The 17,132-nt window shown below is 44.5% G+C and overlaps 2 protein-coding genes across 2 annotated transcripts; one reads left to right on the top strand and one right to left on the bottom strand.

Annotated features, from left to right (window-relative positions):
* Positions 1 to 884: 884 nt before the first annotated feature.
* LOC310918828 (histo-blood group ABO system transferase-like) lies at positions 885 to 9,029 on the bottom strand (the record flags this gene model as incomplete). Its single annotated transcript, XM_083877794.1, has 5 exons — positions 8,977 to 9,029; positions 8,119 to 8,193; positions 7,084 to 7,152; positions 3,429 to 3,563; positions 885 to 1,593 (listed from the first exon to the last, which is right to left on the bottom strand). The coding sequence occupies exons 2-5, from the start codon at positions 8,181 to 8,183 to the stop codon at positions 885 to 887; spliced, it is 978 nt and encodes a 325-aa protein (XP_083733920.1). The 5' UTR covers positions 8,184 to 8,193; positions 8,977 to 9,029.
* A 3,431-nt stretch (positions 9,030 to 12,460) lies between these two features.
* LOC310918827 (olfactory receptor 6B1-like) lies at positions 12,461 to 14,489 on the top strand (the record flags this gene model as incomplete). The annotated part of the gene is made up of 2 exons (XM_083877793.1): positions 12,461 to 12,469; positions 13,515 to 14,489. The coding sequence occupies 2 exons, from the start codon at positions 12,461 to 12,463 to the stop codon at positions 14,487 to 14,489; spliced, it is 984 nt and encodes a 327-aa protein (XP_083733919.1).
* Between the last annotated feature and the right edge of the window lie 2,643 nt (positions 14,490 to 17,132).

The raw sequence follows: 17,132 nt of genomic DNA, 5'->3' as shown, positions 1-17,132 counted from the left end.
AATACCTCTGAGGGTCCAGCCCTTGCAGAGAAGGGGCAAAAATCAATTAGTGAGATGCCATGATTGAGTGTGTCTTGTAAAATCAAAAAGGTTTTAATAGGGAAAGAAAATAATACAAACACAAAGGCAAAGCCAAACACAGCATAGAGGGAGGTCTCATACTTGCTACAACACCTCACAAAGCCTCGAGCTCCTTTTTTCTCTCTCTTTAGTACTCAGTAGTTCAGGTGGGTTATTTGGCTCTTGGCCCAGTGAGATCAGCAACAGGATTTGAGTTCCACTTTGCCAGCCCAATCTGTGCCTCTGGGCTGCCACTGAGCCAATTACAGTGAGAAAACCACAGAACTTTCTAGTTAAACTCCCTAAAATGTCTAAAGATAATCTGAAACTCTTTCCCTGTTTGGAAACCCCTGCTGGGGGTGTGGGGTGCTGCCAACATAAGGTGACCCTCTCCATGGGCTCAGTGGTGCAGAAAACGTGTGCAGTCCTACAGACAGAGGAAAACTCCCTTGGCCCATTCCCCTCAGTTTGGTGGGGCTGTGAAGGGGGAAGGCTCCACATCCTTTGTTTCAGGACTTGCCTCTGTCGTTACAATTCAGGACAGCTCCAATTCCTTCAGGGGGCATTAGAGCAAAGTTTATTGAAAGACAGATTCTTTTTTGCAGTGTTTGGGTACAATGAATAGGGTTGGTCCTTCAGGGCACCACCTTGTTGTAAACATCTCTTCCAGTGAACAAGTTGGACAAACAGCAGGTGTCAGGAGGAGGAGATCTCCAGGGATTGTTTATGGGGATTGTTTTGGGTTCCTCGTCACCATTTCCCAGGCCAGACTGAGAGAGTTTTGTCCTTGGCTTTGCCACAGACTCCAAGGCACTGCCTGGAGCCTAAGAATCCCTGTTGTACCCACTGTCAGTTCCTGCATGCCTCGAGCTGTCCCTGTGCACAGGGCACATCCTCTTCACCTGGATGGTGCTGGAGCTCAGCTCTGTGTCCCAGTAGTACTCTGGGGACAGCAGGCGTGTGGGCCTGTGCTGCAGGAGGTACCTGTTGAGGTGGCTCTCGTGGTGCCACCAAGCCTCAATGCCCTTTTCTCTGTCCTCCATCTCCCCTTGAGCACAGGCTCGGGTCAGTCTGTAGACCTGGTCCACGCTGCCCCCGTAGAAGCTTGCTGTGTAATGGAAGTGCCCTTGTCCCTCAGGGGGGGCAGCTCCTGACCCTGGGGGTGTCTCATGGGCTCTGTCCTCGTGCTGGGGGGTCACCTGCCAGGAGCTGATGGTTGCCACCAGGGAGTCAATGATCTCCACCCCGATGTGTGCCAGGAGCTGGACGTCGATGTCCACGCAGTACAGATAGTCCACCTCGTACTGGAACTGGCTCTGGATGGAGGAGCTGAGGATGTCCATGGGGCTCCTGGGGCTGTCCTGCCACCTGGGGTCACTCTGGACAGGGATGACAAACAGCTGGTTCTCAGGGGCCATCTGGAGGTGAGAGGCCTTCTCAGGGCTGTCTGTAAACAAGTAGAAGTTCACCTGGTGCCCAGCAAGGAAGTACTTGTTGGCAGATCTCATGAACCCTTCTATGAACTGGACATATCTAAGAGACATGGAAAGGAAAAGAATGGAGAGAGGCTCCTCCTTCTGAACAATGACAGCTTTGCAAGTTCATTTTCTTTGTCTTTTTCTATCCATTGCTCCTTCTTACCATGTTAGTGCTCTTCATTTAATACACCTGCTGCCCTTCATGCCTTGCCCATGCTGCTTTTGTAATCTGGGACCTCTTTGATCTGAAACGTTCCCCTCATCAGAAATGACGAAAACTTCTTGGCCCCAGAACAGATGAACTTGGATCCCCTCCTCAGGACTAGTCTGGCTATTCATGTCTGAAAGTCCAAGGTAATCATGGATGACCTGGGACAAAGGTTTGGGATTTGGGACTTTCTGAGATAATTGTCAGTGCAGAACAGCATTGCCTAAAGCCTGTTCTAGCATAAACCCCAAATCTATCTCAGTGGGCTTCCAAGGGCATTGGAGCATCTCAGATTCATTAATTCATTTATCTATGCACATTATTCCACATTTTGGCTTTTCCTGTGCACAGAACACGTGCCTTCCACCCAGAGCTGCTCTCTAATATCACTCCATAATCCCAACTGTCTGAGCCTGTTTGCACAGGAGAGGGTCAAAATTATCACTTAAATGGTTTTGATTGCCTTGAAGTCCCTGAAGTAGGTGTGGAACTCTGAGATGCCAGTGGAGATAGAGGGAGTAGAGCTCTTCACTCAGAAACTCGAAAAAGCACCTCCCCAAGACAAGAGTGTGATTAATCTTTTCACTAGAGCTGATATTTTACCTTTTAACTCTTCTAGAAACCCAATAAAATTGCAGCTCTAAAGAATTTTTCTATTTTTTAGTGCAGGATAGAGGGAAAGCTTGTTGTTAGAAATGTAGCAGGAGCTGGAATTTTTATTTCCATGGGTCAGAATGTGAGTTATATTTCCAGGGATATTTTTTCTCCTATGGAAAGCAATGTCCCATCCAGTTTGCTCACTTTGGAAGGTGACACTCACAGGTCACATTTCCCCCAGTTTACAGCTGCTCATAGTCAGTCTGTGGAATGTTTCTCACTTGTGCCCCATGAGCAGCATTGCAGCACAACTGCCAGGTGAGGGGTGTTGGGAAAGAGGGGACAGGAAGGACTTATGAATATGATTGCATGATAAAAAATACTGCAGATACAAAACCTGTAAGTGAAATAGGAATGAAAGCTAGTTTCGAGATGTGTGCATGGCAGGCAGGAAGACGGTGATTAAGCTGACAAAAGGACAAGAATGTTGCCTTTCCACCTTGGCAAAAGACATCCAGGAACAAATGCATAAGAAAGAAGTTTATAGAGAGTAAAATGACATGGTAATGCAGTCGTTCTTATAGGCTGCATGCAAAGTTTGTAGGTTTTGTATCTCACGCTGGTTGGTCAATGTAAATTAGAATATTCAACAGAAAAAAGGATATATTGTATTGTAACAGGAGGATCTCTCTCTTGCCCTCTTGTCCTCTCTCAGCCCTCTTGTCCACTCTTGTCCACTCTTCCCTGCTCTTGTCTCTTGTCCTCTCTTCCCCTCTCTTCCCCTCCTTTCCTCGCTTCTCCTCTCTTGTCCTCTCCTCCCCACGTTTTTCTCCTGCTCCTGCCACGTTTTTACCCCTTAGCTCTCTTCTATCTCTCTCTCTCCCCATTCTCTTTTTAGGGCTTTGCTCCAGCCCAGGCTGGTGGCTGGAAGCAGAGCCCGCTTTACCCACGACCCTTGTAATAATAAAGCCACGTGTTTCTAGAACATCTCAGGTGTGCAGAGTTCCTTGTCCCTGCCATCCATGGAGAATTATCCCTACAGAGGGGTTTAACTATTTGCCAAGAAATAAATGACAAACCAATACTTTTCAACAGCAAAAGTGACCAGTCCAGTGACCAGGTTCCTCTGCAGATATTGGGCATTCAGGATGTCTCTGCTGAACGTGCCCTCCCAGACGATTGGAGCCAACCATGGTGTCAGCACCAGCACATCCTGCCTCCTGCAAGGGGTGAGAATGGAGGCAGAGTTTAGATTGGAATTTGGAATGCCCAGGACATGAGTGAAGACAAACACAAACACATTTAGAATGCCCAGGACATTGATGAAGACAAGCACAAGGTTCTCCAGCACAGAGTCTGCCTCAGTTAACCATCCCCACCTGTAGCACCGCAGGGTTTGGATGGTGGTTGCTGTGCCCATTTCCCAATGAGCAGCTCTTTTGGAAAGGCTGCCTGGGGAGGCTCTCAGGCCAAGCAGTCAGGCCCACACCCCACACACACCACGGCCAGCTCAGCCCAGAGAGGCAACAAGGGCCTTTTGTAAGATGAATTCCAGCAAAGGTTTATTCCAGCAGCCAAAGGGGATCAGGGACAAAAGACCAGGACCATGTGGGGCTCAGTGGTCAAGGAGGGGTCAGTGGCCAAAGGTCTGAGGGCACAGGGGCCTCACAGGTACTGACTCATCATTGTCTTCTGTTTCCTGAGTCTAATTGATTGTTTAATTAGAGCCTTGTCCTCATCTGAATACACCAAAAGGAATCCCCCATGCTGGAGATACACAGGCACCAAGGGCAGGGCAAAGGGCAGTGCCCTGTAGGGGACACGGGGCAGCCACAGGGACACCACAACCCCTGGGGGAACTGGGAAAGGAGAAACCACGAGAATTGGGGGCAAATGGGGAGAGCAGAACTGGGGTAGATCCCACACTGTGGGAAGGCACCACGGGGAAGTCTTTTTTTCAGCTCAGATGGAGATTTTATGGTGAATTCTTCCAGGGCAAGGCCCTGGGGATTCTCCTGAGGGGTTCAAAGGATTCCACACTTTGAAATCACTGGGGGTCAAGAAATTACTGTCAGCAAAATCTGAGCTATGAGCCACCTTCTCCTGGAACAGACACCTGAAAGAGCTGTCTGTCTGTCTGTCTGTCTGTCTGTCTGTCTGTCCTTGATTTTCCCCCACAGCTCCCAAGCTGTTCATGGCTGTCCCTCAGAGCAGCTTTTCCCAATCCATCTATTCCTTAGCACAGAGCACAGCACATCCAGCCCTTGTTCCCAGCCAGGCTCTTCTGGAGAGCTGCAGCCCTCAGCTGCAGAGTTCCAGAGCAGCAGCTCTGCCCTGTGTTTCTGGGATAGCAATTGCAGCACAGATTTCTGATTGCACCACAGATTCCTGCTCCTTCTGCTTGTCCCCTGTGTGCTGATGGAGCTCTTCAGCTGCGCTGGTGATTTCCTCCTCTTTTGGAAAGAGCACTCCCTAATTCCTTTGGAATGATGGACAGGGCACAACACCCTGATCTTTCCCAGGCTGTTATTTACTGCTTTATCTCTGACACTCAGAGGAACATCCCCCTCCCACCAGGAGTGGAGTTCAGAGCTCTGCTAATGAGTTCAGCCAGGCTCCTTTCCAGAGCAGATGGGAAACCTTTCTGTGCTCTGTGCTGCACAGTCCCAGCTCTGCCAGCCTCACCTCACAGGAGACCTGCTGCAGCCCCTTCATCAGCCTCTGCTAAACTCTCTCCAGTATGTCCATGCCTCCTTTATTACCTTTTAATTTTGTTTTGTTGTTTTTTGTTGTTGTTGTTGTTTGTTTGTTTGTTTGTTTTTCCAGTACAAATGGCTCTTTAGTAGGCAATTCCTGCAAATGATTCATCCCAGTGACCTGAAATGTTCATTCCACAGGCACTTACACATCATGTATGATGCTGACTGTTACCACTAAAAATAGTATCAGCCAAGGCCTCTTGTTTTTTAGCTTGGTGACTGGTGACAGAGAATGCAGAAAATGAATTAAGAATAAATTAAATGAAAATTAAATAAATTAATTAAATAAAATTAATTAATAAAATAAAATTAAGTAAGATAAAATTAAACCAAAATATTTTCAACATTCACCATAATTTCTCAGCTTCCTTTCTGAAAGTAACAAATTAAAGATTCTTCATCCATGCATTTTTAGTGGTTTCTGGAGGAGTTGCTTTTCTGGTCAGACATCCTTTCCTGTTCATTCAGTCCTGCTCTCAGCTGCCCTGACCTGTCTGTGCCAGTCACAGTCTGTGTCTGAGAACACGGGATTTCATGGTAATGGAGCCAGAGGAGTTACACTTACCATGGGACCATCAGGGATGTTTCATGGAAGTTTATTTTTCTGCAAATGAGGGAGAAATAGAAGAGACATAAATACATCATGGCACAGAAGTTTCAGATTTTGTTTTTCTGAGAGATGAGCCCCACAAGAGATTCCTGTGTTTCAGCAGAACTGCCCTGTGCTTCCATGTCCATCACAAACACTATTATATAATTTATATTGGTTCATATACAATGGGAACTACATTTAACAGACTATTCAGCTGGTGTAAGTAGAGCTGAATGCAAATTAATCTCAGTTTTTAAATTACTTTCAATGTGTCTGTTTCTGTGGTGCATCTTTGGAAAATTCAGTTTTACTTCTACACAGGGAGAGGCTGGTCCAGGAAGGCCAAACCCCCTGCACAAAGTTTGTATTTTCTGACAGGTTGATATCCACAGGACACAGAGCAGAGGTCACTGCTCTCCATTCTCATTCCTTGTGCAGGTTCCTGTGGAGGGGTCACTGAATGGGAACCCACCAGTGTTGATTCCACCAGGAAAAACAGGTTCTGTAAAGTGGAAACACTTACAGAAATTACCAGATTGAACAGGGAAGTAGAGGGAAATTAAAAGGATCACATACACACAAAACCAGAAAGACATCCAGCCATATTAACTTTTTTGGGGGGTGGGGGAGTGGTGCTGGTATGAAATGCTGTCTCATACTGGAATCCTTTAAATTTCAAATTAATTACAAAAAGAATACATTGTTTTGGGTAATATTGCTTTATTAACATTAAAGTTTATTTCTCCCCTATATATGCTGGACTCCTTAGAGCAGCATTTCCAGAGAATTACACAACTGTGTGTGTTATAAAAGAAGTGATAAAGAGGAGAAACCAAAGCCCAAAAAAAAAAAAAAAAACAATGGGGATAAGAAAAGTGTCATTCATAAGACAAAGAAAAAAAAAAAAAAAAAGAAAATAGTAAAATACGGTTCAGTTAAATGAAAATAAGCATTAAAAACCCATTAAAAGGAAGTTTCGGTCTGGTAAACTACCAGGTTAAATTCTCTTGCTTCCATATCCAGAATCTGTTGGTTCTCATCAAGTTTGTGGACAACACTAAATCAGAGGGAGCAGACAATGTGCCAAAGGACCCACATGTTTCAATGAACACAGAGGAAACCCGGCTGAGTTCCTTGTACAGACAGCAGCTCCCAGGAGTCCAAACCAGGGGGGATTGAGCTGCCTTTTCATTGCAGGATTTGGGGGGAGCTGCATCAATGGATTCACATTTGCCCAGAACAAGTCTCTGCTGGGCACTGGAGAATGGCTTCTATCAAAATGGAAATTGGCACTTCTGGGGCAGGGACCTTGTGCTTAAGAATGAATCTTTTCAGATGAGTGTTGTGCTCATGGCCTGGGATGACAGAATTCATGCAGAATGAACTTACAGAACTGAATCCCCTTCAGGGGAGGCTTTGTGTTCCTGGGCTCTGGTTGGGGTGAAGGGGTAGTGGTACCTTGGGCAGGAGAAGAAAACAATGAGTCAATGATAAAACCAAAAATCAGCCTCTCCTCCACTCCCTGTGTGACTGAAACTATAAACCAAAGCTGACAGAACACATTTGTGGGATCAGGGTGGTGATGAGGATTTGCAAATCTCAGCTGTTTCAAGACAGGAGTTTAGCCTAAAGTTATCTGCAGATCTGTTAACTCTGAGGATCTGTGAATGATTTAATTTGCCCAAGACTCCTGGCACCAAAGGAAATGTGTCTGTTTACAGCAGAGCTTGGCCTCAGCTGCTGCTGGAAACCGACTGTGCAGGTGCCTCTTGAAGCAAAGTGTTCACAGCATCACTTTGCTCTGGCCACTGGGATCTCCTCTGGTGGGAGCCTGATTGTAATTTGGAACAAAAATGTTTATTGTGAGCATTTGTGACAGATGCTCTGCTGCAGAGAAAGTGTCTGGGTGAAAAGCTTGTCCTAATTCCTCCAGTCTGAACAGATCTTCAATAATGTTCCAGCAAAGTGTGAATTAAGCCCAGCTGATCTGATCTCAGGCTCCAAGCACTGAATCCACACTGTGAAGGCCTTGCTGGGGCACACATGGGAACCAAGGCAGACTCAAACCAACCCTGGTGCAGCACAAACACAGCTAAATCCACTGCACAGAGCTCCAGCTCTGGGCCAGGATCCTGGTGCTGCTCTGGAGCACAGAGAGGTGGGGTGTGAACATGAAAACACACACTTGGGCTCCCAGGAATACACAGAGACAATTAATCAGACTCTTAGAATTTCACAGAAGGGGTTAGAAGTGTTCACACCTTGCTGATTTTCATCTTCTGGATGGAAAAGGGGATTTTGAATTTAGCTTTGTGTAAATGCTTCCATTGTATCTGCATAAGCACAGTTAGAAGGAACCTGTCTCAGTCTGGGCAATAGAAATAAATGCTGGTTGAGAATAATTATCAAAGGTTAAACACCCACCAGATTGCACCAGTGATTCCTGCTGTCACCAGAATAGCCAGGCCATGTAATTTTGTGATTCCCATGTCCTTAGTGCTGCAAAAAAGATTGTGAAATATGGATTGACAGCAAAGTAGAAAAACAAAACAAAGCAAAAAACAAAAACCAAAAAGGCAGAAAATACTGTAGTTATTAAATACTGAGTAAGTCTTTTGTTTTGCCCTGTGGGTCTGGACATATATGGAGAAAAACTAGTTTTTCTAGATAGAAAGTTTTCCATCTAGGTATTTGTAATGCATATACTACATGTTTACAATAGATATGCTACACACTGAGCTCTCCTTTTAAACTAGTATAGTAAACCATTTTAACTTGTTCAAACCAATAATTCTCATTTCACATTTTCTCTGAATTGGGTTTTATCTTTGGTTTCTTTCTTTCTTTCTTTCTTTCTTTCTTTCTTTCTTTCTTTCTTTCTTTCTTTCTTTCTTTCTTTCTTTCTTTCTTTCTTTCTTTCTTTCTTTCTTTCTTTCTTTCTTTCTCTCTCTCTCTCTCCCTCTCTCTCTCTCTTCCTTTCTCTCTTTCTCTCCCTTTTTCCCATCTAGCTCTCCTTTCTGACCTCACCTCCTTGGATTCCTTGGGCTTTCTACTCTGTCTCTCACTGCTGCACTTCTCTTTCTTTCTAAGTTGAAGGTCACAATCCTTTTCTCCAGCTCAGCTTCCCCATCCATTCTGGGGCTGTTCACCCCTGTGGTTCAGCCACATCTTCCTTTGTTCCAGCCTTCTGGAACATTCTGTCTGTCAGTGTTCCCATCCCCTGCTCCAGCTGCTCTCCAGCATCTCCTCCTCGCTCAGGCTGAGCCCAGCCCCAGGACTCACCGTGGTGCTTTCCCAGCTCCAGCTCAGCAGCTCCTGCTCTCCTGCCCTCCTGCCTCCCCTGTGCTCACACACCTGCTGGGGCAGGTCCTTCCTGTGCCTCAGCCCCGTGTCAGCCCCGGGCTCGGGGCCAGGGGACACCCAGGTGTCACCTCCTGTGGGAGTCTCTGCTCAGTGATGGGGAAACAGCCAGAGACCTGCCACAGCCACTTATTCCCTGGCACTGCCCCTGGTGCCTTTATGGGTGACCTAAAAGAGACAGAATTAAGGGAATAAAAAGCTGTTCTATTATTGAAGGGCCTTCAGGTACATTTTGGGCAGACAAAGCCCCCCAGGGGCTACACCCAAAAATGGACCATGGCTCAAGGGTTTTCACACTTTGATAAGTTGGGTCCATTTGCATCTTGGGGATCAATTTTCCAATTCCAGCTCCAGGTAATGAAGTAATTTACCCCCAGTTTGCTCCCCCAACTCACTTTAGTTTCCATCTCTCAGGGCCTGAGGCAGTGGGGTGTCCTTGATTGCCAGGCCTGGAGAGGAATTGTTGTGTCTGACCAAAATGGGAAAGCAGCAGCTCACACTGTGTGTGGAGTTTAGAGTTCTACACTACAGAACTGCAGGATTACAAATCCATGAAAAAAAAAAAAAAAAGCTCAAATCCTGAGGCATCACAACACTGAGGTTTCTGATGAGCAAGAAGGGAACTGCCTGAACTCTCAATGTGGAGAATTTTTTCTTTTTGGAATGTAGGTTTTTTTAAGAGCTGTCCTAGAGGCAAATATCTGTAATATAAATATTTCCAACCATGCTGAAATTAAAGTGCTTCTTGTAGTCACAGGAGAGAAATAAACACTTTCACATAATTTCACAATTAATTTAATCTTAAAGGAGACCTTTAGGTACACCAGAGCTAAAGGATGCTTAAGAGAGTGACTCCATTGAGAGTTTATCCCCACTCTCTTGTATTGCTGTGAAGTCTTTGAGATTTCTCTTTGAAGTAACTCCAAGTTGTGTTACAGTCCAGAGAAGTGTGTTTTCAGTTCCATCAAACAGACTGTGGGACTTCTGGGATCTTTACCTCTGCATGAAGCATAAAGGTGTGTCTAATGGACAACTCAGGATTTCCATGGGTTAAGTTAGAAATGGAATTTATTTGCAAAAATCCATGCAGGCTGCCTGAAAACTTAACAGGTCTCTTCTGGAGTGCTTCACTGCTCCCTTTTTGTTTGACAACACCATGAAATGAGGCCTGAACATTCTGACTGTCTGCCTGGGGTACATTTATTTGCACTCTGCTTCTTATGAGAATCAGATTTCCAGAGATGAAGTTGCAACAAATTAAATTCTTAACTTTCCCAAGCAATGAATTTTCCAGCAGCACAAAGCTGAAATTCCTGTAGCCACACATAGGTGTCTGGGATACATCTGCTTTATTTTAATCCTCTGGAGAAGGGAAGAGATGCTCAGTGCCTTGGGTGTCCAGGACATCTGCACAGGTCTGGAAGATCCCAGAAAATACAGAGCTGAAGGATCACTCAGCAGTGTTTGAAAAGATACACATTTTGAAAACTGAATCCCAAACAATTTGGTTATTTTTGAATGAGACGAAACCCTGTCCAGACTCTTTTCTGTTGACTCTCTCCCTGTTGACTTCATTGGGAGTTCAGTCATGCAGTTCCCACATGGAAATTTGCCCCATTCTCACTTGTATTTGGGTGTCCTCTCTCTGGGCTGTGTCTCACTCTAAGCTGTAGCTGGAGGGAGTTGGATTTCCCCTCTGAATGGTGTCTTTCACACCTCAAATATTATTGACACTTAATGCTTGGGCACTGCTTTCTCTGTGGAACCTCAAGTGATATCCAAGACCAGTGCAATAATTATTTAATGCATGGAGAAACCAAAGCACAGGTAAGTGAAGAGTTTGATTGGTCAGAGCTTCCCATCATGAGCCACCAGCAAAGTCCAAATGTCCTGAGTTCTAGTCTGATGCCTTGTCACACAGGCTTTGGAGAAAGAAAAACAAAAAGTATGACTAGTGCTACAATAGCCAATTCCCTCTACTTCTATCCCCAGTTCTCTTGGGCTTTGAAGGATAATGTGCTGAGCGATATTTTCCCATCCTGGGAAATCTGAGGCTCAGCTGAGATGACAGAAGCCTGCAGGAGCTGTTTATGCTCACAGCTTTTTACAGCCCCACCGGCCTCCAGCCACTCAGAGAGAAACGGGAAAGCAAAGGGGGGAGGTTTGGCTAAAGGAGAGAGAGAAGCACAGACAGTGATCTCTTGTTCAGACAGAGAGCATTTCATTTCTTTTCCTCCAGGTTTGTTAGAGGTGTTTCTTCTCATCTGATCTCACCTGAGCTCTGAGAATTCCAATGTAAGTTGTGTCTTGGAAAGGGAATTCCCAGTTCTTATCAGGAACTGGAGCAACAGGACAAGGGGGAACAGCCTCAAACTGAAAAGGAGCAAGTTTAGATGAGATATTGGAAAGAAATCCTTCCCTGGGAGGGTGGGCAGGCCCTGGCACAGGTGCCCAGAGAAGCTGTGGCTGCCCCTGGATCCCTGGCAGTGTCCCAGGCCAGGCTGGATGGGGCTTGGAGCACCTGGACAGTGGAAGGTGTCCCGGCCATGGCAGGGCTGGCCCTGGAGGGGCTTTAAAGTTCCTCCAACCCATTCTGGGATTCCCTGAATCTGTGAGCAGTTTTCAAGGGAAACATGGACATGTTTCTCAAAGTGTGAGAGAGAGGAGAGAGGGATTGCTTGGAAAGGAAAACAGAGCTGGACTTAACAGATTTAAAGACCAGAAATATGGAAATTTCCTATTGTACTTTATGTGCTTTTAAAAATCTTATGACCTCTGTTGAGAGTATAAGTTAAATATAACCTTTCCCTCACTCTCCCTCTGTGTTTTCTATGCAGTAGCAGAACTTCTGAACATGTTTATGTGGTAAAAAAAGGCATTTGTATTCTACTTTCAGTGGACTAGAATGTAAAAAACATTCACCATTATTTTTACCCTGAAAAGCTTCATTCTTGAAACATGGGATTTATCTTTCTGTGCCACCTGAGAATGATCTGTTATTTGAGGACAGGTACTTGAAACCCTCCAATTAATCACCCTTTTAAAATTAAAGTAATGCCAGTCAATATTCTGAGGTACTATAAGGTAGATATGGAATTTTAAAAGCCTGTATTGGAATGGGGAACCATAATTTGCCTTTTCTCTTTTTGAAATCCTTTTCATTCAGGCACTTTTCCATTAAGGTTTGTATTCTATAGCATTGCTAAATCACTTAAACTAGGTTTCTTCCTTGTGCTGCTTGAATCTCTACTGGCTATACTGGAAAATGAGTTACCTGCCTCACCTGTCAGTATTTACCACAGTTTCAATCTCATGGGAGGCTGGGAGATGTGAAAGCCATCCTTAGAAATGAAATTGTATTTAGTGTTGTGTCCCTTTATTAGTTGGCAGCAGTGATGTACTTGTAATGAAAAATGTAAGTTATGTAATTAGATTGATTCTATACAGATGATCCATATGCAAGAGAAAACCTAATCTGAAATAAATACTTTGAAACTCAAAGACAAATAAATAATGATGTCACAAAAATACATATTTTTTTTCTTCATAACATTAATGGATTTTTTTCTTAATGTTTTATATGAAAAATATTTTGTGAATAACAAATACTGAACCTCATTCTAGAAAGTGAGTTGAGTATTGGATAGAAATGTGCAGGAACAGGTAAAAAAATGTTTTTTGAAATCTTCCCTGAGAAGTGGAAAAGAAGAAGCATAAACATCAAACCTCAGGTATTTTGTGTAAAATCAAGATTAATTCTATTGAATAATGTAGGGAAAAAAATATGGATGCCTGCTGTAATTATTGCAGTCTAAGACTCTATGTAAAAACTGTTATTTGTGGGGAGAAGTTGCCTATTTTAGTCAATCTATTGAAAATGAGAGAAATTTTCAGATGCAGAAATCCTTTCCAATTGCAAAAGAAAAAACCCAAATGCACATAGCCCTTAACCCTAGTTAATTCAAGTACTCTATGGGAGAGAACAAACACTTATTTTCTTCTGAAAATATTCAAGAGTAAGGGAGACAATAAAACAGCTGAAGCCAAGTTTGCTGTGCACAGTGCAGTCACTCAGCAGGAGTGTGCTTCTGTCTGCGGGGTAGCCCAGAACTGAGATCAAATGCACATTTAATAATGTTGTCTCTTCCCCTTTGTCTGTGTCTTAAGTGAAGACAGGGGTAAGAAGGTCTGTAGTAAGAAGGTCTGGGAAGAAATTCAGTGAAGCCCAAATATTTTCTTGGGGCCAGGGTCCAAATCACCAATCCTGCTGTAGGACACACACACACAAATAAACAAACCAGAAGTGCTTAAATAATGAGGAATGTCAATTAAATCATAAGGAATGTCAATTAAATCTCTACTTAAACTGTGTATTTGCAAGTCCAGTATGAAGTGGATGCTTGGGGGAGATAATACAAAATGTTCCCTTTTTTTTCCTTTTTTCTCCTCATATATTCCAGGCCTTCAAAGTCACCATGGTACAAGAAAACGACACCCACATCCATGAGTTCATCCTCCTGGGATTCCCCACCACTCCAGAGCTCCAGGCCCTGCTGTTTGTGATTTTCCTGGCTGTGTATTTGTTGACTGTCACCGAGAACGTCGTCATCATGGCTTTAATCATCACCCACCGCCAGCTCCACAAGCCCATGTACTTTTTCCTGGCCCATCTGGCTTTGCTGGAGGCCTGCTACATCTCAGTCACCGTTCCCAAGCTGCTGGTCACCTTTGTGGTGAGGAACAGGAGCATTTCCCTCCCAGGCTGCCTGGCCCAGCTGTACTTTTTCCTGGCCCTGGTGTGCACGGAGTGCGTCCTCCTGGCCGTCATGGCCCATGACCGCCACGCCGCCGTCTGCGCCCCGCTGCACTACGCGCTCACCATGAGCCCCAGGGCCTGCCTGCAGCTGGCCACGGCCTCCTGGCTGCTTGGCTTCCTCATCGCTGCCCTCAAGGTCTTCTTCATCTCCCAGCTCTCCTTCTGCAGCCCCGGGGTCATCAACCACTTCTACTGCGACGTCAGCCCGCTGCTGAACCTCTCCTGCGCCGAGCGGCGCCGCGCCGAGATGGTGGACTTCATCTCTGCCTTGTTCATTTTGTTGGTCCCCCTCTCTGTCATCATCATTTCTTACACCTGCATAATCAGAGCCGTTCTGCTCCTTCCCAAGGCCCAGAACAGGAAGAAAGCTTTCTCCACCTGCGCTTCTCACCTGGCTGTGGTCATCATTTTCTTCTCAGCCACCCTCTTCATGTACGCCCGGCCCAGGAGTGTGAACTCCAGGGATCTCAACAAGCTGGTTTCCATCATTTATACCATAGTCACCCCAATGCTGAATCCAGTCATTTACTGCCTGAGGAACCAGGAGGTGAAGGACATTTTATTGAAGGCCTTGTGTAGCAGGGCTGCTGTCTCCAGAGTTTCTGCATCTGATCACTAATGTAAGGCTTGGAGGATAATCTTCCAATCAAATGTGTCTGAATCCTGTGAAAGTCTAATAAGATTTTGACTTTGACTGGTTATTAGGGTTCGCTTTCAACATCAGTGATTAACAATTCCTTCTCCCGAGTCAATCTGCATGTTCAGATAAAATCTATGAATTGATGTGAATGTAGAAGTTTTTCTAACTGAACACATCACACATCATTCCTGAGGAGTAGAAAAGGCAATAAACATAATGGCCTTCTCTTAATGTATTTTTTTTATATGCATCAAAGAACAAAATTGCACTCTGACCTTGATCCAACTTAATATAAAACTAGGATTCAAGAACCTGAGGCACCAAATAAATAGTTCTGTCAACCTTCCTCACAGGAATGAGGACGGGCACTTCAGTAATTCACATAACAGTCATTTTAGATTGCTGTGATAGGAGACCATGAGCAATGGCTGAGAAGCTTCTTCTTTATTAACTTCAAATATAACTTTGGGAAGTAGCTCAGATTCAGAAAACAAACTTTTACTTTTGGTGAAGAGGGTTAATTAGCGTATTTTAATTTCCATTTTAAATGCTAAATGAGCCTCCTGATTTTTAAATGTTATTTTCCTGTGGTCCTTCAATATTACATGGGGTGATATAAGCACTAAGAGAAGAATCAGTTGTCTAAACACAGGTCTTTCCTAAACTAACATTCAAAGGAGAAGGTCAGGAAGAACTTTAAGGTAATTTAACACACAGATGCAAGATCTTGCACCAGCAGCCTGATGGCAGATGGTCCTTGACTCTGTTACCCAGGACTACATCAACATTACTGTGTCCAGCTTGGCACTTCCCACCACAAGAAGGACAAAATGGACAGTCCAGCAGAGAGTTACCAAATGACAGAAAGTGGGACCACACAGCACAGAGAGAGACAGATGGAAGCAGTTTGTTAAGTCTGGGAAAGAGAATGTTGAGGAGGAGTTTAGCTGCACTCTGCCACCACCTGAAGGTGTTGTAGAGGAGAGATGCAATTCTTAATGGTGCATGCCTGAAAAGACAAAAGCAACAGGAACTTGTTCCAAGGAATTAAATTCAGATAAGATAGTCCAAAAAAAGAAAAAGATCAAACAAAATCAGAGTGATGAAGCACCACAACACAGTCCCAGAAAGGTAATGAAATCTCTGTCCTTTGAGCTTTTCAAAGCTTGACCTGACAAGTCCCTGGAAAACCTGACCACCCTGAAATATGTCTGTGACAGCAGAGTGAGTTAAAACATTCTGGAAGTAAAGTTCTGTCCTTCCAACCCAAGTTTTTGTCTGATTCTTTGCTCTGGATGTCAAATGGAAAAGCCTGTGGCATCTCAAACTGCAACAGGATTTGATGTTCAGGGAAGTGAATCTGGCTGTAGGTACCCACAGAGCAGATTTCAACATATGAGCAATGTGTTCAATGCTATCCAGGGAATGGAGGCTCTCCAGTAGATCCACACCACTCCTCCACTGGGGAGCCAAGAACTGGATGCAGTACTCCAGATGGAGTATATTTTATATATGAATAGATCCCATTTGAGTTCCCTTTTGTAGCATAACTCTCCCCATGTCTCTGTTACATCAGCTGTGGCTTGGTCTAGCTGAGAGCTGAAAATGTCAGAGGTACTAAAATCTCTCAAGAAAGCTGTTAAAGCACTGTTCTGACCTCACATCTTCTAATGGCCTAAAGAGCAGATACTGAGGATACTGAGTTGCAAATCATTGTCTTTGTCCCTTTTTAGAGCTTGTCACTGATAGAGCTCAGCACAGCCTCCAATACCCCAGACTGAACAAACCCAGCTACATCAACTTCTTTTCATGGCGCAGGTACCCTGAGTCATATCCTCACATCTCAGCAGGCTTTAGTAACCACCTCTCTATTTATTCACATTTTCCTTGAATTGCAGGGATCCCAAAATTCCATGGGAGGGTCCATGGGAGTTGGACCCTCACCAGCCTAACAGAAATGAGGTAAAAACTAACACCCAGTGCTAACACTGCTCTCCCTTCTCTCTGCACTTATTTACTTTTAAACTTGTCTTCTTCATGAAATGTCCTTACATTCCTGAGCATGCACATATGGCTTTGGCCAGTAGTTACAATTCAATACCATAAGGGATGCCAAATGTCACTACATTCTTACATATTTGCAAAACAAATCAAACTGTGTGCTCCAACAGCCAAACAACTTCTGTAATTCCAGCTCTCCTGGATGCTAAACTCCCACTATTCTCATTGTATGAATGCCATTTGAATCGTGGTTCTGGCTTAATAGTTCACATGGGACCAGCTGGAAGGTGATTTTACAAATAGCTGACTCCAGGTACTGCTCCCCCCTGGCACTGTGGCGGGGACCAGATCAGGTTTGTGTCCTTCATGCTACAGAATCCTGCAGCAGCACCTCAGCTCTGCTTGGGAAGCCACTGACCTCATCAGGTAACAGATCAATCTTCTCTCTGATCTTCCCTTTGCTCTTGAGGTATTTGCCCTGTATTATAAAATTCAGAAAATGCACAGCTTGGTTATTGGTGTGTCTGAAGATTGTACACATAACTCCAATGTGGGTGAAACTACACTTACCCAAAATCACTTACTCCAAAAGCCATTACCAGTTAAGGTTACTGATTTAGA

The sequence above is a fragment of the Zosterops lateralis genome (assembly GCF_965231275.1).
Source record: "Zosterops lateralis genome assembly, chromosome: 24".
Lineage (NCBI taxonomy): Eukaryota > Metazoa > Chordata > Aves > Passeriformes > Zosteropidae > Zosterops > Zosterops lateralis.
This window is presented reverse-complemented; position numbering and strand designations above follow the sequence as displayed.